The sequence below is a fragment of the Aythya fuligula genome, chromosome 4, assembly GCF_009819795.1.
Source record: "Aythya fuligula isolate bAytFul2 chromosome 4, bAytFul2.pri, whole genome shotgun sequence".
NCBI lineage: Eukaryota > Metazoa > Chordata > Aves > Anseriformes > Anatidae > Aythya > Aythya fuligula.
The window spans coordinates 64,280,075-64,303,874 of record NC_045562.1 but is presented as its reverse complement, the minus strand read 5'-3'; the positions used below and the strand labels follow the sequence as shown (position 1 = coordinate 64,303,874).

Below are 23,800 nucleotides of genomic sequence, written 5' to 3'. Positions count from 1 at the left end.
CACTGAGCCATGAAATGTGAGCATTTTGGTGATGTCCTCCTCACTATGTTGAGGCCCTTGGGGGTCTCACTCCCCTGATTCAGGAACATTAGCTGGGGAGGGAAAGGGGTATGTATAATGCAAGGGTGGGCACAAATGCATCTGCAGGGGTGTATTTTTCCATGTGTGTAGTACAGTCACCTGCCACATCCAGTGCTGAGGTGTTTTTCTGCATGAAGTGGCAATCTTTTGTGCTTTAGTTGTGCAGGCGTGCTCTCACACAGACCAGATTTTCCAGGGTATGTTCCCCCGCCCCTTGCTTTAACATCACTATTACATTCCTCTTGTGCTGGATGCTACAGGGAATCAATGGGGATGATGACACTGAAATATCCATCATAAATTATTTTGGCATGGATGTTTTGGTAGTGCTCGGCACGTTTCAAGCCCAGATGAACTCAAAATTACAGTATATACAGAGCACAAGTAAAAAAGCATATGGCATATAAAATGTCTGTTACAGGGCTTGTTTGTTCCAGTAGTGATTGCAGCCATTAAAACAGAACCAGCGTGAGCTCAGTGAAGAGGAGGTGTGAAGACAGCTCCACAGAGCAAAGGGAAAATAGCTAGTCATGAAAGCAAATGCAGGGGGGCACGTGGAAGAGGCAAATGGTGCCTGAATCTCTTGGGGAAGGGAACGGTATTCCTGGGAGTGGTCCAAGAGTTGGCACATCAATGGGGGAAGGAGCTGCTGGTCCTGAGCTGACAGACTGTGAGAAATGGGGAGAGAGCTCAAAAATGAGGTGTTAGAAGGAAAGGCTCCCTCGCTATTGAGCTTAGCAAGTAAAGAGGAGAACTGGTATGAGATCAGAAGCAGCAGCAGATGCAGGAAAATGAAGAGAGGGTGGAGAAATTCAGAGGAGTGGGCACAGAGAATAATTTTAGTTGTAGCCTTTTGAATTGATTGGCATGAAGAGAGCTGAGAAATAAGTAGGCTTCAGCTGCACGTGCCAGAATGCTATGAGGGATACAAATCCAGACAAAATTCAACTGGACTTTTCGTTTGTGAGACTGGTCTCAGGCTGGTTGCTGAGGGTCAAGATGGATAACTTGTGTTGGGCCTGGACAACGTGCTGGGGTAATGTAGGGTGTACTGGTGTGACACAGTAGCAGCCTGGAGCTAATTCATCTTGGACACCAGGGGTGACACGTCCTAGAGGTTCAAGGCGTGGTGAGTGCCTGTAATGGGGAATCTTTAAGTCCTGGTCTGGGTATGGATCTATTCCACGTTTCCCCTGGCTGTGCTTTTTTTCCCAGCCACCTTTGTTTAACAGCATGAAGCTACAGATTGGTGTGTGACGTGCCAAAAGTCTTTGAAAAGCCACTGAAAAGTGCTTGGCATAGGAAAAAATTCTCACATTTTTATTCTGTTAATGGTACAAGATTTAGACTGATTTAGACAGCACTTTTTATGCTGCTTTAAAAACACCTGGGCCTGGGACTTCCAGATCCATTCTAACTCTTGTATATTTGCTTAATACCCAAAGTTATACATATATATATTTTATCAATAGCTTTTTGATAGGCTTGGATGCTCTCAGTTTGCCTGTCTGCTGTCAACATTTGTGAATTCACATTGTCTATTATACTGGACTTGCATTTGGCAGCTCTGGAGACACTTTAGCTGATTGGGTAGAAGTCATTGGACTTCCAACCACCATTTCTATGATTCTATGATAAGTCGTCTTCTTTCCTTTTTTCCTACAGGAGAGTAAACGCTTGCTTCAGCCACTTCTATCTACTGTCTTAAGTTACATTCACAGTAGGTCTTTTTGGTGACCTGTCTTTCAATCATCTCCTTCTGTGGAGACTGAAATCTTTGGCAGAGGCATAAAGAATGGTTCGGGGCAGTGGTTCCTTGAACTGCCACAGCAAGTTTGTCAGTCAGTGCTCTCAGCTGTGCACATGAGGGTTTTCAGTGTCAGAGCTGCTGCTACTGTGGGGAGATGAGCTGCCTTCTGCTGGAAGCCACATGGCTTTGGAAGGGGGTTGCTGTCTGGGAAGACAGCTGATGCAGCGAGGTGGTTGTTGAGGAAGTCTAAGATTCCCTCTCACAAGTGCCAAGAGCCACCACTGGCAGTGAACCACTTGCCTGACACATGAGGGATCTGCTTTCTGCTTCTTTCATAAGTGAGTTTATACATGCAGTGAAAGGGAAAAACCTCATTTTCCTTTGCAGCATTGGGAGCTAAGAGAGCCACCAGGCCTGCGAGGTACTCAGGCACGGTGCAGCCTACTTGGAATACATTTCTTGCTGCTTTTGTAGGTGAGAGTGAGGTGTAACAGAGAGAAGCAGCAAAATAATTTGTAGTTTTCTAATCTTGATACATGTAAAGATGGTAGCATTGTACCTTGGGACAGAGATACTTCAAGATTAGTTTTCCCTCTTCTCTTACTGTGCTTGTGACCAGATAAGTTTCAACCTGTAGTAAGTGTCCTGATGAGGCTTAAAGCCACAGATCTTGCTTATATTTCTACCGAGTAATAAATATCCCCAATGTTTTCATTAAAATCTACACTCTATAATCTGAGTGTAATAGCGAGGACCCAAATAAAGATGATGACTCTCACCCACCTTATCTGTGGCTGGCTCAGTGCTTAGAGCTGTAAGACTGTGGAAGACTGTTCCTGAACCAGTGCTCATACCGAGGGAGGTGTCGTGACTTGCTATGGCTGGCACATGTCTACATACAAACGATATGTGTGTGTACCCACTGCATTTAGTTGATCATGAACCACAATTGCTAACACCATATTCAAGGAAATATTCTCTTCTTCTGGTTCTCTTGTTTCCACCTCCTCTACCAGAGGAGTTCCTTATGGTCTCAGCCAGATTTTGACCATGTGTAGTGCCCCTGACAGGTGCCAAGGCTGACGTGTCCTGGCAACCTGGTGCAGGTTTCTGACTAGAATATAAATAAAACTGATTTTAATTCAGTGGCACGCAGCAGGAAACCATGCTGAGTTGCTGTTATTTTTTTCCCTAAATTTAACCTTTCATGTGAACGGCTTGCTGAGATTTTGGTATCAGCTCTAATTGACATAACCAGCGTGTAACCCAAGAGATGGGTCTTATGATTCATGATGCAATGGCTTTAACCCTCCAGCCCATACTTAGGTGAAACTCCTGCTGATGCCAATGAACTTTGTCATCAATAAGATGTTTGTTGTGTTTCTGTTCAAAAAGCAAAGCAAAGATGACATTTACAGCAAAGAAATCCCCACGGAGTGTGAGCCGTAGGAGTAGTCCTTTTAGACTGTGTGATTAAGGACTGAAATTGCTAGATGAATAAAAAGCTAGGTCTCCAAAGGAGAAACAAAAGAACATCATATCTTTTAAATGAATAAAGATGAATGAATACATTGGCTACAGACCAGGATACAGCATTACTACAATCAACATAATCCTTCCTAAATGAATTGCCATATACTGGAGTGTGTTTACTAAGAAAAGGACCTTAAAAGCAGGATTCTCCATTAGTAGCATAGCAGAAATGATGCCTCAAGGATACAGAGATTTACAAGGAATTCCCTCGGTTGAGTCAGGGCTCACCCTAGCTAAAAATTACTTCCTATGGAGTGTAACCTAGACATAAAATTCAAAAGGGAGGGTAGTGCTGATTAAAAGCAGATCTTCTATAAGCAGACAGTACTTCATGAAATCCCATTTACAGCTCTTTGATCCTTATGAAAGGATTTTAAACAAGCATTCCTCCTGGGAAGGATGTCTTTATTCCTTTGCCATTAAGTTAAAAAATATTCCTTATTTGTAAGTACTTTGGTAGAACCAAGGTAACTGAACTGTATTGTGTCACAACTGGTTCTGAGTCTGACCAGCTCTGAAAATAGACAGCCAAATATCTTTTAAATCTCTAATTTGTTATGGGAAATAACTGCACGAACGGATGCATGGCAGTACAGAAGAGCTCTGAATATCTCCCTCCATTGTCTGCCAGTGGGAGTTTTGCTTTTGAGGCACTGCTCCCTCCCAAATATTCACGTTGAGATTTTGATAGCCAAGGAGAATACAAACATCAGCCTGGGGATTTTGAACTTTACCTCTAAAATGAGGATGTGTCTTTTTAACTCTCAGTGGTCCTTTTAAAGTCTTGGTAACAAAGGATTCTACCTCTCAAATGCTGAAAAAGTAAAGAGGAATGCCTTGGCTGTATGTGTGATAACATAGCTTAATGCCTTCTTATGTCTGTTATGTTTAACTTGATGTCTTTTAAATCACGTACTTACAGGCAGAGAACTGGAAATGGAGGTGGGTTTAGAAGTTAACCTGTTCTCTAACTGCTATTTAGCATAAAATCCTTACTCATCTTCAGGGCCGTGAACTAATCTGGATTTTAGAGAATACACCCATTGTTGCTGTGGAGATCTGAGGACAATGATATATTCTAGTAAGTCCTTAGAATTATGCAAAGGGTGAAATCACTGCTGAGTGTTTTCTCCTCCAGTAGGATTGGAAAATTTGGGCTAGAAGTGTTGCAAAGACCTCTTCAGTTGGCAATGGCTGCAATGCAGCAATTGTAAAAACTCCAATTCTAAACATGAAGCAGTGCTGAGACCAATTTTTGTGTATGTCATGTGAATTTCATTGTAGTTAAATTGTAAAGCAAACTGTAAATACTTAAAAAGGAATTACTTGCTTGATTTAGAGCTGGAGGTTTAATAGATAGACATTCCATTTGTGAAAGAGAAGCAAAAATATAATAGCATATATCAGAGTTGCAGTCTGGACAGATGCTGCTATTTGGTTAAACTATCACTTTAAAATTTCTTTGAATGTTTTCATAGGTCTAGAATAGATAATGTTAGATTCTTTCTTGCTCTTTTTTCCCCTTCAAGCTCCATCTTGTACTGTGTAGGTGTGGTTTTTCTCTGAAAGGTACGTGCAAGTGCAGTACAATGGATATTGATACTGCAGAGAAGTGTGTCTTACTATAGCTTGTGCTGCATTGTACTGTGGCATGATGCACCAGGTTGAAATTACATTTGTTTAGTGAATCTTATATCATACAATGGCAGATTTATTTATTCTGTTGCTGTGTTTTTCAGTAGTTCTAGAAGTAAATTGAGAATTGCGCATTTAAAAAAATATATATTTTTTGTGTATAATAATTCTAAATTTATGTAGCTTTTAGTGCAATAGGTGAATGAAAAAAAAGGGATAATTTTAAATTTCTTTGCAGTTGATCTTCCTCCAGCATTGTAATCTAGCAATTGGATCATATTTTCAAATTATTTGGAGTTGAGTGATTTACTGACCGAAGGAATTTGACTTCCCTTATAATTGCACAGGAACGTCTGCAGAATTTAGGACCACAGTGTGGGGTTCAGGCTCATCATCAGGATCATCTGGCAGGTTGATTCAGACCCTGTTTGTCTCTGCTGGCCCTTTACCATTGAGAATAAGTGAAAATATGGATATATTTCACAAAGGGCTGAGCCAAGCTGACATAAAAAATAAAAAATCATCAAAACAGGCAATCTGTACAAATTGTCACCATTTTACAGATGTTTCATGTTGCTCTTGCTGTAAAGCAAACAATAGTTGTAACTGAGCAAAAGCCTGGTGTCTGGGCAGACAGCCCCTCCTCCTGCAGCAAATGATGCCGAGGTTGTGGCATCTCCTTCTGCTGCTGTGAATATTGCTGTCATGTCACCGGCTAAGCTCGGTGGCTTTGCTGCCAGATTAAGCAGGAAAAGCTAGCCTGAGATTAGCAAAAAAAAATCACTGGGAATGCAGCGTTGCAGGGTTGGGAGGTGGAGAGCTGTGAATGGTAGGAGCGGCTGTATTGTACTCAACAGCAAGCCGAGCTGTGCGGTGCCAGAGCGCTTGTAAAATGGAGCTGTGGGGATGCACAAGATATGCATCGTTTGCTTGCTGAGCTGATGCTGTCTCATACCCAGCCCCAAAACCCGGAAGCAAACAGCTTGGCGTTGGTGCCACCGCATCGATGCTGCAGTGATGGCTGGAGAGCCACCTCGGCTCCAATCCTCCCCCTAAATGCTGAGCAATTGCATGAATCCACACCTCCCATGTCAATGAGTGCAGGGTTTTTATTGCGTTGAGTCTTGGCACCCGGTGAATTGCTCAGTTTTTATGTTCGTTGTAATTCCTCCTCTCTGTTTTGCTGTGTCCCTGCTGTCTGTCCTATGTAAAGGTTTATACTGCTGTCACCGCCTGGGTTGAGTAATGAGCGCGCTGTTGTTTGTATTGTGAGAGCACCCGAAGGTCACCCCAGTGGCTGAGGGTACATCTGAGAGCTAAGCAAAGAAAATGGCCTGCCTTGAGGGATTTATAGCTGGGAAGGGGAAATATGGGCCAGCGCTGCATGATTAATTCATGAGTTTTGGGTCACTCCTCCCTCCCCCTGCTTTCCCGAGGGCACAGCAGACCGTGGCTGTCCTCCAGCCTGGAGTGTTATTAGGAAGAAGAGGACTTCGGTCACTAGTTTTTCTGGATGCTTGGCACATGGTTAGGAAAACTGTGAGCAGCCTGCCTGACATTAGGTCCCTGGTAAAGAGTAAATGGCTGCTGACCACACACGCGCAGCCGGGCTTTGTGCTGGGGAACAAAGGCTAACCTAATTCTCAGTCCCTGTGTACCCAGATTTCTGTCCAGGAAAGTACTGCAGCAAGTACTGGTGACCTGAAACAGCACAGGAAGCATCCTGGCACTGTGGGCATCTCAGCAGAGTAGGGATGCAACATCCCTTTGTGTTCTGGCCAGGGCCGTGCCTGTTCCAAAGCTTAGGCTGCAATAGGCTCTGATTATTCACATGTTGACCAAAGTTTAGTTCATAAACAATGCCACAAATTGCTTGGAAGTGTGAACCCACACCTCCCTATTAGCCAGTTATGCTTGTGTCATTTTTCTAGCACAGTCATGGAAATGCATCAGCGAGGACAGGTGCATGCAGGCATTTGGTACCAGCGTTCAGGCTGGAGGTGAGCCACTGCTAGTCCCCACAGGGTGTATGGGGGCACAGCGTGCTGCTGGGGTGTCCGTGCGGCACCCAAACCTGACCTGATTCCTTCGTGCCCATCAGCACCATCTGTGTAAATGTACCCAGCTTTGCTCCTGGCTTGTTGTGATCTGTAACACGTCCTACAGACGCACTTACGGTTTTGAGTGGTTGGGAAAAGTGCCAACAAAACACTTTTCATAAGAATTTGCTGATTCACTGGGATCAAAATGTATGTCAGGATGTTTCCGCATCGATCAGTCCTGATGAAAGCTGGGCACGGCTCCATGGACACCTGCCTGGTTGCTTGTGTCCGTGGTAGCTTGGCAGACTTGGGGAGCTGTGGGGAGCATCAAAATTTGTGGGGGATTTGGCAGCCTCATCTCCATCCCATGGCTTCCTATTCCTGGCTGAGCACAGTCTTAGCCACAGGCCAACTTAGATGCTGCTTCCTTTTGCAACAGTGTTGGGAGGTTTGTGGGTTTTTTTTTGAGCAGGAAGTTGTCAAGAAATTAAACATTGAAAGCCTCTGTAAAGTGCAGATTGCTTTCTTCACCAGAATTTCTTAGACCCTCTGAAATGCTGACTTTATAGCTAAACATTCAGTAATCCTTCATAAACTGTAAGTGAGACTTAATGTAATGGATGACACATAACTGAGTGCTTTCTTGAAACTAGATTTGTATCCTTTTTGGTTTCAGATTCTTCTAATATGTTGTTTTGCCACATACATATACATATATAAAAGCATATAAAATCCTTATGTATACAGTTATTCTTCTGGGATTGTGCTTTGTTTTATTTTAGTCTGTTTTATTTTCTCAGCCTGCTACATTTGTTTCTATGTATTATACATCTTCTCCTAAGTGTAAAAAATAAAAAATATCAGTAGAACATCTTGATGAGCATGCAGATTTTTTAACTCATCAGCAGTGGCAGATGCAATGCTCTAGGAGCATTCCCTGCTGGTGTCAATGTGCTCTTGCCTCTTTGTGGCAGGACAGTATTAATGTGTAGGAAGGCAATTGAATGAGCTTAGAAAGAGCTTACAAGATGGTGGTCTCTGCAGGTCAGTGGGCAGTGCAGTTCATCATCATGGTGAGGAGATGCTACTGCCAGCACATGGTAAAATGTATTACCTTTCAGGCTGCTGATTCACAAATGCTACAATTATAAGTGGCAGTAGAGAGGCTGGTGGGGAGGGGGGAACCATGGAGCCTGGTCTGGCAAATTGCAGAATGAGGACTTGCACTTGTCTCTGTGCTTCAGTGGGAGGGTGCCAATGTGTGAGGCAGGTCCCAGGGAGGTATTTCAGTGCAGTTTTGGATCTTGATTCCCCCCAAGGTCATCTGGCTGCTTCAGCATAGGGAGAAGAGCCTCCAGCCTTCTGTATATGTACTCTTTTGTCATGCACTGTATTTAAAATGTCTTTAATAATGATGGCTACGTTCTCCCTTCTTGCTTTTCTAGAATGATACAGAGGGGTATATAGGCTTCAAACCTACAAAACATTCAAGTACAAGCTCAATAGTAAATACTCAACATTAAGCCTGTAACTGTGAAGTTGCATTGAAGAAAGGTTGTTATAACAACCCTAATTCTGACTTAGCATTTTTTATCAATAATTTTTTTAGGAGCTCTTGGTTGTTGCCCTGGTTTTGTAGACGAGAAGGCATATCAGCTTGTTCAGTTGTTTTCTGAACTGGGAACTTGAGACACACGTGATTTGTATGTGTGAGTCATCGTGTAATTAAACCGTGAACTGAGTCTGGAGTGAGGAGTAATAAAGCATGGACAAAATGGAGATTGTGGGTTACTGTTTGGTGAGCCAAGGAATTAATTTATAATAAATGGCCTATTATATATGAATGGGAAAAGAGGGTTCTGACTGCAGCATTCACTGTCACTTGGCAAATGCCAAGTGCCTTTCAAAAGCATCATGCCCTGAAGTTGCAGACTTTCCTTGTTTCTGGGTAGTTGGTGGGGTGCTGGCATTTCCAGTATGATTTCTTCAGTGGGGGAATTCAAATATTGGTTCTGGGGAATATGCTGTGGTAAAAATTGTTTTCTGTAAAATCTGTGGGTTTTTTTGAGAACAGAGTGTAACTGTTTGAATAGAGAAAAATGAAAACAGATGATGGTAGTGAGCAGTGTCCCAGCAGATTTCATACAGAATCACAGAATCATTTAGGTTGGACTGTTCCCGATGTACCACATGCTATTTTAGGTAAACCTAACTTTGGAGACTACGCTCAGGGACTGACACACAGCATGGGGAGCCCCAGTGCAGACTGCCCCCAGCCACCTAACTTGTATTAACCCTTTGGCAAGTACTTGCAGTTCTTGCTGCAAGTACTTGCCATGAACCAACAGACAGCGATTCCTTCATCATGCCCTCAGTCTCCATGCAGAAGCAACCAACTAGAAACTGTTTTTTCTGCTGCACCTCTGTAACACAGTACTGGAAGCACAAGCTGTGGGCTGTGCAGCCTCTTCCAGTCTCATCTCTACCCATTTCAAACTCTGTCACTCTTCCAGGGGTGCTAAGAATCCCCTTTGAGCTAATCTACAGTGTTGGGCAGTTTGGTCTCTGGGATTCACATTCCTTTTTGGCCTCCTTACTCTAAGGTAATGGTAAAAAGGGGATGAAGCAGGATTTCAAGTGTTTCTATGTTTTCTGCTTTGAGGATAAAACTGTGTGACTATCATGAGGCCTGATGTCCCAAAAATCAGTCATAGGCACTCAGTTAAACCAGGGCTTTTTCTTCCACTGCCTATGTACCCCTCTGAATCTATGGCATAGATCTATACTTAGGGTGAGTGTTTTGATATTAATGGCTTTGCATATAATATAAGCCTGTTTGGTATCATCAATCTGTTGTTATGTTTATTATTTTGAACAAACCCACATTTCTTCCTTTTTTTCCCCCCAGAGTGACCGACTACTCATTAAAGGTGGAAGAATTATCAATGATGACCACTCCTTCTATGCAGACTTATACCTGGAAGATGGACTTATAAAGTTGGTTTTTTAAACATTGAACTTTTTTTGCATGCCTATTGGTGTAGACTAATGTGATTTATTGATGGTGTTGACCAGACATCTTGCAGATAGCATCTTGGTTACCTCTAGATGTGGGGTCATTGTAGCGGAGCGCTAGATAATGAAATTCTGCCATTTTATCCTTGCTAGGATTTGATAAGTAGAAAATACCTTTGCTGTAAATGGAAGATATTTGCTCTTTGAACAGTTCAGTTCTAGCTTCTTCCAAAACAGTCAGACTGAGGCAAGGACATAGGGTACCTCAAAGCAAGAAGTAATTGTCAATCCAATGAATATTTTTTGGGTCCATGTATAGCAGGAGGGTTATTACAGCATTTTTACTCCCAAATCTAATCAGGGCAAATACAGCCATGCAGTACAGTATTGTGCAGCACAGAAATATCAGTGTTATGCAATGCTGAGAGGGACTAACTCCTTCGCAGTCCTGCTGTTGGTTAATGCTGAAGTATAGCATGCTCTGTTTGTACAACAGTGTTATATATTGCTCATATGTCCCTTTTCTTGCTTAGAAAAAGTATTTGATCTTAAATCTTCACACAGTTAGAAAAGAGGATCCTACAGATTTATTATGATATATAATATAGAAACTGGGAAAGTATTCTTGGGTAAATATAAATAGATATTACTGAAAGCCCAGTAAACAGTATCAGAGAGATCGTGTAGCTGTAGTGGTCACACCTTGACTTGGGGATGAGGGATAATTTTGCTGAATTATGTGTGTTTATAAGCACTATAATGTATACAGGGATTAAAACCTTTTTCTTGGCTGCTAAACATTTTCCTTTTTGATCTAACAAGTTTGGTCTCCAGAGGCTAAAATTTACTGCACAGAAATATTATTATGGCTATATGGTAAATAATTAATTACTTACTTGTTTCCAGAGCTCCTTTTCTTGAGAAGATATCATCAGATTAAAAATCTGCTTCTTTATATATCTGTGCCTACTTACATTATTCATGATTCTTTTTTTTTTTTTTTTTAAGAGAAAAAATTTGGAACACTTTTATCCACGGACTGTATGGTTTTCTTTTTAGTATTTCACTCTGCTTTTCCAGATATGGTATAACATGCATTGCAGAAGAAACAAAATGAACCTGTTATTATAAGTAGAGAAAGCACAAAATTTTGAACACATACCTTTTTTTTATAAGAGCAATAAAGTTGTACTCTCTGATAGATATTTTAGTTGATTTTTTTCTCTGCTTTTGTTTGTTCAGATGCACATTTTCTGTTAGTACTTGTGAGCATCAGAACTGATTCAGCAACTAAGTGCATGAGATGCTGAGTCTGAAACTGCTGTGGCAAAAATCTGTGGCAAATTTTTGGCCTCGATTCCAGAAATGCAGTGGTACTCCTTAGGAAGTTTAGCAATGCCAAGTTTTCAGCTGTCCTGCCATTTAGCAGCCCTTCGTTAAGTACATAGACTCCCTCTGAATTCTGTACCTCCACAATGTATCCCAGCTGCTGAAGATAGCTAGGATTAATAATGAATGTATGGACATTACCTTAATTTTTAAAACTCCTTTATCTTTCCCAGAGGAGGCAAATCTGCTGTTCAACATCATGAGTCATGACCAGTGTCCTGAGTTTAGGTGACCTGAGATTTTTGTGTGCGAGATGCTAGAAGTCCTGCTCTGAAACACTCAGCAGCTAATTTGTGAGCACAGTCTGATGTGAGAGGGGCTTGGCTCCTAGCTCTGTTCAGATGATAAACTCTGCAGAACTGGGAAGTGCTGTATTTTGTGAGATTGGTCTTTTTCAGTTTCTCCAGCTTAAACTGCCCATTGTGTCTAAATGTTTAACATTTAGTTCAGTGTTGTTCAAGATCCTTTGGAGCTGGATCTTGAACCTCAGGCACCCACATTCAGTTGATGTCCTCCGGCTGCAGATCCTGCTGTTAACACAGAATTCTTTCCACAGAATGGAATGGACACTAAACCACTCAGCCCCGAATAGGCAATAGTGTTATGGCTTTGCTGGGATATAAAAGACTGGGGTTCATTTTCCTATTCTGCAGTGGAAACTGATTAGAAAACAGAAGGTTGGGTTTCTCTTGCAGACTAATGAAATAAAGTAGGGTCTTTTTTTGGCCTGTGTACCTGCAAATTGTTCTGCAGAGAGGAATGTACACTTAAGCTTGAATGCATTTGAAGATTATCTATAGTTTGGAGGATGGCAGATGCTTTTTCCAACCTATCAAGGCTCAAACTGGCTCCCTTGCTACAAGGGAACATTGATACATGTGCATTTTTTCCAGCTGTAATTTAAGCCATGAATTTTTGAGTGAAATTTACACTGAAATAGCAGCTGAGAGACTGTTCTTCGTTATCTAAATAGTAATTTAGATATTTAGTAATTTAAATGACTGTTGTTACATAAATAATATATTTTGCGTACATGTATCCTGTCTTTCTTATCCACATGAGGAAATGAGCCTTGGTCTCAGTGTGAAGCAGTAGGTCACAGTCTGATGCTTGTTGTCCTCTGCTCCATCTCTGCCAAGGGAAGGTTTTGGGTCACTCTTGGCAGGGGGTGACTACAAAGTCTGCAGGATGGGTGGCTGGGGACCAGAGCTGAGCAGACAATAAGCCAAGCTAGAGGGAGCCTGAGGTGTCTAAAAGAGATCTGGGCTTGATAACGACTGAAATAACTCCACTGAGTTCTGGGGGAGTTTTCCAGCTTTTTCAAGATAAGCTTATGAAGAGCTGGAAGCCTGATGTGTTTAAATCCATTGTGTTTAAATCAGCTTGTGTACGACAGAATGTGCCAGCTTGCTCAATTGAAAATTGTAGACTGCATCAATCTATCAGTCTGAGTTTTCTAGTTTGCTAAGTTGCTGGTGCATCAGAAAAGCAGCTCAATCATTTATGCAGTGCCTAGAATAGAGTTATCTGTGCTATTGTATTTTTTCACCCACAAGTAACTGAACCCCATTCTTACTAACATACAGTTAGTATTGAGTGAGCAATTCAGGAATCCTGTCACATTATCCTACTCTGTGTTTGAGTCAGTCAGAGTAAAAATCACCTTGGAAGCCAGTGAAGATCAACCTTCTCCTAGCCTTAATCTTGATGCCAGGGCAAGATATGAGACAGGATCCCAGCAGGTAACAGCACAGCATCATCCACAAAGGCCATTTGGTCCCATGTCACTTCAGGTGACTTGAGCCATTGTCAAATAAGCTGTTACTCAATGGTACACTGAAAATAATGAGCAGTGAGTCATCAAAAAACTTCAGTGCATACTTAGCACCTTTTTGCTTTATTAGGATGTGTGTCCTCTTGAATAGGGAACTGGTAGATACTGATTGTGGAAGAAAAAAAAGAAAAGTGAATTGCTTTTATTGCTTTTATACTTTTGTATAGGTTTGCTTTAATAATGTTATTTTTAGAAGGTGTGGTAGTCCTTGGAGTGCAATTCCAGTTTAAACGTATTTAAATGAGATTGGTAAGATTTTTTTTTCCACTTCCAAATTTTGTAGCCACACAAACACTGTACAAGGCTTGAGGATTGTTCTGATTGAAATCTGGGGAATAGATTCCACTAACAAAAATTGGTGCCACACCATTATTATCCATGGGTCTACATAACTTTATACAAGCTCTCAATCTGCTCGTGGGTTGGAGTGCCTTATGCTATGCCTTTGCAATTCAAATTTTGACAGCAGAGAAGCTTCTTGCAACATGCTTGTGCAATTTGATGTGCAGGGCTGCTTCCGCATATCGATTCTGTGTTTGTCATGGTATCATCAGCACTCCCAGCTGAAAACAGGTTACAGCATGCTCCCAGTGCTGTATGTGTTTATGAATGTTAGATGTCAGACATGGGGTTGCTTCAACGTGCTTCAAGCTGTGATATTATCAACTCTCACAAGCTAAGCACTTTTGGATTTGTTTAGCACTGAGCAATTGAGACCACAGCTCCGTCTGCTGCTGGGGAATTTGCTCATGGAGTGGCTCTGCTTCCCTCCAGCCAAAACCCACAACACTAGGGAACCAAGCTGCTGGAGGAGACATTTTTGCAAAGGGTATTAAAAAAAAAAAAAAAAAAGACCTCTTGGGGCTATTTGGCTATTTATTAACTCCGGTGTTTATTAATTCTGGTTTGGCCAAATTCCAATTTGAATAATTATCTTTAATTATCTTTTTTCTTTTTTTTTTGGTTCCCTTCTCTCTCACCACTGGCTTTAATTAACAGTTACATCCATTTTCTGTTCTGACTTGTTGTGATTGGCTGTTAATCAGGTGCTGTGTTTTGTTCCATAGGTGGGAGTTGCATTTTAATAGGAGAGAAACAGATTGAGCAGCTCAGATGTCTGGGGTATTTGTTTAGCTGTGGATAAATGTTATTTTATCCCAGACAAAAGGAAATTAAGACAGGGACTGTGTGTCAGCAATATGAGATAAACAATTCAACTTACACTATGTTATAGTTATCTCTAAGCCCAGATAGATTACAGATAACAGTGCAAAGACATGGCTCCCACACAAAACAGTACATTTTCCTGTTAGGAATCGTACAAAATAGACTATAAAAACATAACGTAACTTGAAAAGCTAAAGGTTAATTTACTCATAGCTATGTCCATGAACACTGAAAGTATTTTAAGTATCTAGAATTTGCTTGATATTAACCTGGGGACAGATTAATATTTTTAATAGTGAAAACAATCCTGTTTTGAAGAACTGAAAGGGGAAAGATAGCAGCAGGTAATTAACATTGTTTCCACACAGTTATGCAGAATATTTCACTAAGCTTTAGTTGTAGGAGGATGAAGAATATGTGACTTGTTAAACTAGAGTTGTTTGACTCTCAAATGTGTATTTCTGTATTTTAGCACATTTAGATTCCGTTTTAAGGGTAATTTTGCAATTGTTTGATTACAAAGTATTATGACTCTTTCTGATGTACCTTTTGCTTCTGCCATATATTTACAATTCCAGCGTACTGTCATATTTGATCTGTGTTTTTAATTTTCATTTAAGAACTTAATGTAAAATATTGGAGCCCCCAAGAGAAAGTTAACTCCAGATATTTGTAGTTGCTGCAAGACAAGACGCTTAAGTCTCATCCTGAATCATATATTAATAATTTAAAAGATCAGTTTTTTAATGCTGGTATATTACAGCTTCTTCATTGGCCACTAGAGCAATGCAGAGCAATGAGAGCACATGGCACAGCTACACAGGTTCAGGAATGCTTTGTTCTGCCACAGCAGTGCACAGCAGCCAGAGCAGGTGTTCAAATTTCTCCTTCCCTTTGGGGTTGTAGTACTTTCTGCCTCTTGTATAGCCCCTAGGTTTCTCTCCCCTATGTGCCTCAAATAGCTTCTGTCCTCTTTGCTTCTTTAAGTAAAATAATATTGCTTTTCTTTGCTGCCTAGGCAAATAGGAGAGAATCTGATTGTACCTGGAGGAGTAAAGACCATAGAGGCTAATGGGCGTATGGTTATTCCTGGGGGAATAGATGTCAACACTTACCTACAAAAGCCCTACCAAGGAATGACTACTGTTGATGATTTCTATCAAGGCACAAAAGCAGCACTAGCAGGAGGCACCACCATGATCAGTGAGTATTGGCAATGCTAATCCTTCCCACCCCAAGTTGAAGCCTCTACTGTAGGTGGGGATAGTTACAGGAGGCTCCATAATGGTACCCTGAGATCTTTTCCAGCGAATCTTCGTATTTCTGGGCACTATGTTGGGAATTCATTGAGCACTGTGACCCGGGGCTGGTTTGAAAATGATTTACACTCAGAATGAAACAGCAGCATAGGGAATTGTCTCTTGGATTTCCCTCTGAAATACAGAACAAGCATAAGGGATAATGCACATTTTTTAAAAAAAACTGTAGTTAGTACTATAACTATATGATATAGAAAAATCTGGCAAAAATCTGTTGTTCCACCTAGTGACATTTCAGGGGCTTTGGAAATACAAGATGCTTATTTCTGAACTCGGATTTGGAACCAAGAATTGAGGAAGTCCTCATTGGAAATGTCCTAGAATCCTTGGTGAAAGGAAGAAGTGTTTTCCAGTTGTTAAATAACCTTCTCTGTGTACTATATGGCAGGAAAAGATTTATCTCTCTCTTACCAGGAGCAGTTTGACCCACCCTTCACTAGACTTTGAGAGACAGTTGTTCAGATGACAGATTTTCTTAGCTTCTTTGTGCAGAGGAGCTGCCCTTCTGGAGTAGAGGTTTGCTCCCTCTGAATTAAGATGAAGCTACTTTTTCTGCCTGGTGTTATCAATCACCTATGTTCAGAAGAAAATATCAGCTGAAAGGATGTCAGGCAATAAGCACAAAATACACTGCTGTTCATTAGTTTCATCAGCATCTTTTTTCAGTGTATGTTCTTCAGTTGAAGCTTCCTGTGATACATTAGGTTTGCATGTACCATCAGTAAGCCCATCTTTGTTTCCATGCTTTCTTTTGACCTAGCTCTTCAAAAAGATAAGTATATGTGCATAAGTAGTATAAGTAGTCATGTCCTTATTTTATGTCATTTTTGCTTTCATGCTCTATTTTCTCTGTTCAAATATTTGGCCATATTTCCAATTCTGACCACTGAGAAAGCATTCAACATCTTCATCGATACATTGGTAAGGCAGAGTGAGCCAATTCAGTGACTATGATGGTCTGATTAATAATGATGGTAACTATGAAATACATAGAAATGGACACACCAGACAACAAATACAGCTAAGTCCAGAATGTTAAGTCTCTTAGAAAACTGTAAATGGAAAGATAAATATGCCCTAAATGGTGAGATGTTTGAGTCTTCCACTGTGCATCTATTGCTGCACCAAGCAGCTTGCCAAAAACCCTTGCTTTTAGTGTAGACTATCCACAAAGTATGTGATGCCTGAGACAACAGGATCTGGCTAACATCCCAAAGTTACTGTCTCCACACAAACTGACCCAAAGGCTACTGTTTTGGCCAAGATTCTTGAAGGTTAATTACAGGAACTAAGGAAATCTGAACAGTGTGTAGTCTGGGTAACAGACACTGAATCTCTTTTACAGTTGACCATGTGCTTCCCGAACCTGGATCGAGTTTACTGACCTCCTTTGAGAAGTGGCACGAGGCAGCTGACACCAAATCTTGTTGTGATTATTCTCTCCATGTGGATATCACTAGCTGGTATGATGGAATTCGAGAAGAGCTGGAAGTACTGGTGCAAGATAAAGGTTAGTGAGTGAAAATAAACAGTATTTTTGTTTTTATTGAAATGTGAAATGTCATACAGAGGTGAAATGAATGTTGTTAAAGAATACATTGTCTAGAAAACAAATGCACAGGTGCTGGATATGCTACCCAAGATTGTGCCCTACTTTGAACTTTTGTATTCCCTTGCTGCTTTTGCTGCTTTGTAAAATGGACCATGTATGTTATCAGACACTAACATATCGCTTTACACTTGCTTTTACATGTGGAAGTAAGCTTAGACATTGCATAATGAGACTTTATTTTAAGATAAAATTCAGAGAGCAGCATTTAAGGTAACCACCATTCACCTCATTTCATGAATGGAGAGAGTGAGACATTGAGTTCAGATTTTTACTAGACTGGAATCTGTCCATTTAGCTTCATCAAATCAAGCCCAAATATGAAAGGCCAGATCAGTATATGTGTCTGAGAAATTTGCATCACAGGCTGTTGTTAATTTCTCATCAGTTGTCTGAGATACTTTACTTGTTAGAAATTTTTATAAAACATGGCTATATTTTTAAAATAGGTTCAAGTTATTGAAGAAAAGAGAGTCTAAAATTAGGTACCTAATAATGAAAAAGCGTCCTGATTTTCTCAAGTGTTTGGTCTCCAGTGGCTTTCCCTGAAGTTACTGGAAGATGATTTGTATCAGGACTCACAAAATCTAGGTCACTAATTTAGGAATCTAAATTCAGGATACAGTTCAATTAACAGGTCTACTGTCATGTGAGATACTGTAGGTTACCCTATCTGGACTCCAGCTACCATTCGGGACTAGGACAGATAAAACAGTTCATAAATTATCTTCCACATTTGCTACTTCAGTTTGGAAATGTCTTATATGGCAGGGTATCTTGGTAGCACCAGATGCCTATGTGCGGGCAATTGAATCTAGCCTTCAGAAAGTAAGTTTTGGTCTAGTTCCTGCCAAACAGTGTGGATTTTCTGTCCAGAAACATATTTTTTCAAATGTTTCTCACTTGATATTTTCTTTGTAAATGTATGGATATTAATTAGGGAAATATTTTCTGAAACGGCATTTAATTACCATGAGTAAATCAGACAACCTTTCTGTTAGGAAGTCTTAGTATGTATATGCATATTTGTTAGGTGTAGTGCTAGTGATGACTTAGGTTTCAAAAATTCTCTTCATGTAGAAATATACCATCAAAGTAGAAAAAATAAGCAAAATCCTATTTTTTTGAGTGAGCAGTTATTCACTGAATTACTGTGGAGGTGAAGTCACATAGAGGAATTTATCCTGTGTCGCAGCTGTACATTTGCTGTATAACCAGTGTTTAGGCAACAAAATTCTTCAATAAGCAAGATTACACACAATTTAGACAAACTGCTACTGGTCTTACATAGGTCTTTATAATATCAGTGATTTTTACAAGGTGATGACATCTGTTGACACTGATGGTGCTGTTCCCTGTTATCAGTGTTAACATGGATACACTGCTGTGCATTAGCTGACCATCAGACAAGTGCACTGTGCCTTGTTTCAAAAGTTGGGTGTTATTTTCCAGAGCACGTGGTTTACAGGCAGCTCCACACTCTCACATGTGCCTGGGGCTTACAGTAAAAGGCCAGTGCAGACAGTTAACAGTTTTTTTCGACTGTGGAAAAGTGAATTTTCAATATACCTCTGACCTGCCTTCACTTTTCAGAGGAAGCAGGAATCAGTTTATCAGTTCCTGAAGTGGGATGTATGATGTGGCCCTTGGTGGTCCCTTTGGTTGCAGCAGCACTAGGACGTCACCTTTGTTCTCATGGGTGCTGCAACATGGCTCAGTCAGTCAGTCAATGAGAATTACTCATGTGTGAGGAGGCAAAAGGTATGGGAGAGTATGAAAGCATGAGCACAATAGAAAATATTTCAAATTAACGGTTAATATTTGCTGATAATTGGAAACATTTGAGCCAGCTGGTGCAAATAGACTTGATGTGAATGGAGTGAAACTGGTTTTCATCATCTAAGAATCTGGATTGAATTTGTTCTCGGCTGATTGTCTGGTGGGTGAGTTAGGCAAGGAGCAGGGCTCAGTTAATCACATTTCAGTGCTGTGTGCACCTAATACGATCTTGGCTCCTATGAGTAACAGGAGCTGCTGATGAGGTGCCCTGTCATGAGGTATAATTGAATAATTAATCAGTTTTAAATCAATACAAAGATAATTTAAAGAGACACAGGGTTTGGATGGGCCTGGAGCTTTTTTAGAATCAAGTGTGGATTTGTAAAGAATCAGACTTGGAGCAGTTTAGCAGCTAATTTGTGATAGTGATTCTCCAGTGTATGTAAAGGAACAACAGCCTGAACTGTGTTGACAGAGGCCTTGATGATTCCTTTAACTACTGTTCTTTTTCACTGTTAAAAATTTTATTGAAATTTGCTGTAGAGCACTCTTGGTGCAAGAACAAGCATCCACCCATGATGTGGGAAAGATTGTTGTATGCAACAAATGTTAAACGTGAAGTTAAATATGCAGTGAACTAGGTCTTTTGAAAAGCCACGTATTTCCAGTGAGAAGATCAAGGCACCAGACCTAGGCATTGGGCAAAAAATCTAAAGTTGGATATCCGTGTATGTAAATGGGTGTTATTTTACCTTGGTTATCTTGTAAAGGCACTGTCTTATGCAAGATTGGATGGTTTCAGCTATCTTTCCTGTTAGCAGTAAAGGCAGCCTGTGAAGTGCCCTTCCATTTTGTGTGTATCTGATGTGGTTTTCGATTTACGTCAGTGACCACTGCACGAGCTGTCAGAAAAGGAGCAGGCTCAAGGTCCTACAACAGGGTCCCTTCTGGGGTGCTTTCTACTCTCATGGAGTTCAGGGACAACATTACCTTGAGTGGGAGCAAAACTCATTGTCTTGTTACCAAGGTCATAAAAGGGCCTAAAAGAAATTGGAAGAGTTTGTGATGCTTTGGCAATGCATGTCTTCCAACCATAATGCCTAGAGAAAATTGCCTTACCTCCTGCAGGGCTGTGATTAAATGAATTACCTTTGGCTAGATCTCAGTGGATAAGGGAGAGCAATAGGTCACCTAGCTCTTTGCTTACAGAGAAATGCATACAAGAGGATTCAGTCACAAGCTGTCACTAAGGCTAGTCTGCGTGGCTTGGACTAGCTTTGATATTGGTCACCCGTGCAGAAAGGTGGCTCCCAGGTGCAGCTGACATCTAAGACACTGTGGGTATTGTGAAGAGAAAACAGAGCTTTCCTCAAAGGCTGGTTAGGCAGATGTGCTGAACACTGCTGTGGTCAGTCAGAGGGTAGACAGGTCTGCAGGTGTGAGGCTGTAAGCCTTGGTCTCAGGGAAAACATAGTTAAACTTCAAGATTTTAAAGCTGGGACATACTGAGTACATTGAAACTATGTAATATGGAACAGGCTGAGGCATTACAGTTAGTAAACCCATGTGTGTTTTATGGGATCCTGAGAAACAGAAACAAAGATAGACTCAGCAGCTGAGGGGGCTCCACAGTTCAGGGTGGATTCGCTCGGCTTGGTAGTCAGTGAGGAGGGGCCAGCTCCCCCTTCATATTTATCTTCAGCTGCCTGGCCCTAGCAGGAAGACATAATACCAGGGATCATTTCAAGGTTTTATCCTCCATGTGTGACTGTAAGCAACCAAACCCTCTGCTTGAGGATATAGTTGTGCATGTGTAGACCCATGAAGAAGGTATATCTTCATCAGGGAGCCTTATTCATTCAGCACAACCAACATGAATAATATGCACAGTTCTCTTTCTTATTTCCTTCTGCTACGGGAAGCAGTTTTCCTGACAGCTCTTTTGAAATGCAGCATACATGGCTTAGCCTGGAATTTACTTTTCTTTGAAGCTAGAAAACTGAGATCAGTCCCTGTACCAAGCTGGGGATGTTGTCAGTAGACCAAAGAGTAAGGAAAGTTTATAACTAGTATAAATTAATAATATACAGAAGATATCAACAGAAGATGTCTGGAATTCCCATTCCCTTAAAATATGAAGCTGTGTAATCCCTCTGCAAATCTTTAAAACAAATGGCAAAACGTAGTGGTGTGAGTACAGTTGATACTTGGCCGCCAACACTCAACACTAGCATTTCTTACTGATTTCTAAAATTTGGTGCTGTCATCCTTCATAGTTCTGTATTGCTGCCAACATAAATCCTTCCATCTTTGGAATGTGGAGGGAGATGTATGGCAAGCTGCCCTTTGTAGCTGATTTCAGGCTTTGATTCTGGGTCTCCTGTCAGCTCAGCTGGGTGCTTTGGGCAGTAGGATCAAGAAAAAGCAAGCCAGTATGTTAGTTCAGACACATGGTTCCTACAGCTAGCTCCTCAGCACTTTGGGGAAGCATAACTGGAACTTTATCTGTTTAAAAGCACAGTTTCTGGTCAAATTGAAGTGTTTTCCTGATCAGTTAAAGAAACCTAAAAAGAAAACTGGCAATTCACAGAACCTAAATCTTTGCATTTTTTTTTTTTAACTTTGCATATTTTACATACTTGTTTCAGCCACTGTCATTTGTCTGTGATTTGGCTCCAAGCAATCTCATCTGCAGTGGTGGATGGGGTGCTCCAGGGCTAAACACTGCAATCCACAGAGTCCAGCAAATCCCCTCTGAAAAGAGGGGATTTAGGGTTCTGGTTATAGTAGTTGTAATACAGCTGTGGAATCCTGCTTTATTTCTGTCATTCACTGGTGAAATTCCAGATTAATGCTCTATGATCTGTTTTTCCTGATTGCTTTTGTTCAAATACAATTTAAGAATCCACTTGACCTGACAACCCCTTTGTATTTTGTCTTGGAACAGGTGTTAACTCTTTCCAAGTCTACATGGCCTACAAAGATCTCTATCAAATGTCCGACAGCCAGGTATTGCTCTGAATGTTTCTCGTTGCTGTGATCTGTCTTCTGTGATCTCCCTCCTGGCAGCTGAGGAGTTGCTAAGGCTGAATCCCAGAGAAACATTCCCACTGATCTGAGTGGCACTGATGAGAATTTGCAGCTGAGGGGTTTTTCTCTCTGAAGGGCTGGTACTGAGAGGTGGTGAAATTATGCATATGTTCCTTAGTGTATGGCTTTCAACTTCTGCAAGGATTATTTGGGGTCTCCAACATTGCAACTGCTCAACACTGCCCAAGATTTTGCCCTCCACTTTACCTTTCAAGAACTCTATGTCAGAGAGGGAGAAAATGGTGAAACACATGAGGCAGTGACAGTTTTGAGGCTTCAAGAGTTTCTCAGATGTTGCAAACAGCTAAATAGTGTTGTTGTTTGGTGGAGATGGCCTTTTTTCATTAGGGTTGGAGATAACAATGAGGTTGTTTGTCCAGTGCTCATTACAGATTCTACCCTCTTCAGCTTTTCCATTCATAAGTATCGGGTCATTATAAATGGACAATGGCATCTGTTAGTAATAATAATGTTTGCTTATTCAGTTGAGAAAATGTTTAAATTGTACTGATTCCTAGAGCTATAGCTCTCAGTCTCTTAAATAACTGTTGCTACACCTCCAATACATGTGGTTTTAATTGTAATTTTAGACAGAATAATATATAAATATTCTCTGGGAGGCAGTGCACACCAACCTCATCTCCTGGTTGGAATTACCAGCAGAAATGCATCAAAATCTTAAATGTGCAGCTGGAGTAATGCCTGTTACCCTGTGCAAACGCGCATGTTGCAAGCTATGTATTCTGCTCTATTTAATGCTTGCTGAAGTGATGCTGAGATAAAATAGGCACTGAAGAAACCATGCTTTCAATATTTGATCTGTGTTTGAAAAATATGTTCCTGTATTACTGAAGTCTAATTTATGTAAGGAACATGTTAGCTCAATACCTGTTGAAAAGGGAACTACAATTTCAGTAAGTCTAATATCAGAAAATTTCAGTAAAAGTAATATGAACAGAGAGTTCTGAGTGTGAATGTGTTTTCCTCATTCAGCGGTATTTCCTTTTTTTTGTACTACCTGCAGCTCTATGAAGCCTTCACCTTTCTAAAAAGTCTTGGGGCTGTGATCCTGGTGCATGCTGAAAATGGAGACTTGATAGCTCAGGTGAGTGAACTGTGATTTTTGCTTCACTTTGTGAGAAGATTCACACAAGGCAGGGGAAGTAAAAGTGCCTCCAGTCTGAGTATATGTAGGAAAAAAGGGAACTAGCTAGTAAGAACCTTTATTGAACCTGATGACTTATGCACTGCTGGTGTAAACCCTAGGATGAGAGGATGCATGCTTTGCATGCTTTGGTAGAACATCTGTGAGGTATAGCTGTGATCCAGACAGCTCCTTGCCTTGGCTGCAAATTGGGACTGGCGAGGAAGGCAGAAGGAAGCAAGATCTCTTCTGAATCCACCAGACACAAGTAAAGCAGAACAACCTAAAGCCTTGCTCAGAGATTTGGGGGACAGAAAGTGGATGTGGGAAACTTTATACTAATGTCTCTTGTTGCAATTATCTGCATAAATATTGTAGTGAATTTAGAGCATGTGGTAAAGCTCTCAGGCCTC

At 40.9% G+C, this 23,800-nt stretch overlaps 1 protein-coding gene across 1 annotated transcript in view; it reads left to right on the top strand.

Annotated features, from left to right (window-relative positions):
* The window catches only part of CRMP1 (collapsin response mediator protein 1), a 49,028-nt gene that overhangs the window by 5,707 nt on the left and 19,521 nt on the right, over positions 1–23,800 (top strand). Inside the window, exons 2-6 of the mRNA XM_032186389.1 lie at positions 9,950–10,038; positions 15,465–15,649; positions 17,111–17,275; positions 22,101–22,162; positions 23,268–23,348. Coding sequence (XP_032042280.1) covers positions 9,950–10,038; positions 15,465–15,649; positions 17,111–17,275; positions 22,101–22,162; positions 23,268–23,348 — 582 coding nt within the window. The remainder of the gene's footprint in view (positions 1–9,949; positions 10,039–15,464; positions 15,650–17,110; positions 17,276–22,100; positions 22,163–23,267; positions 23,349–23,800) is intronic.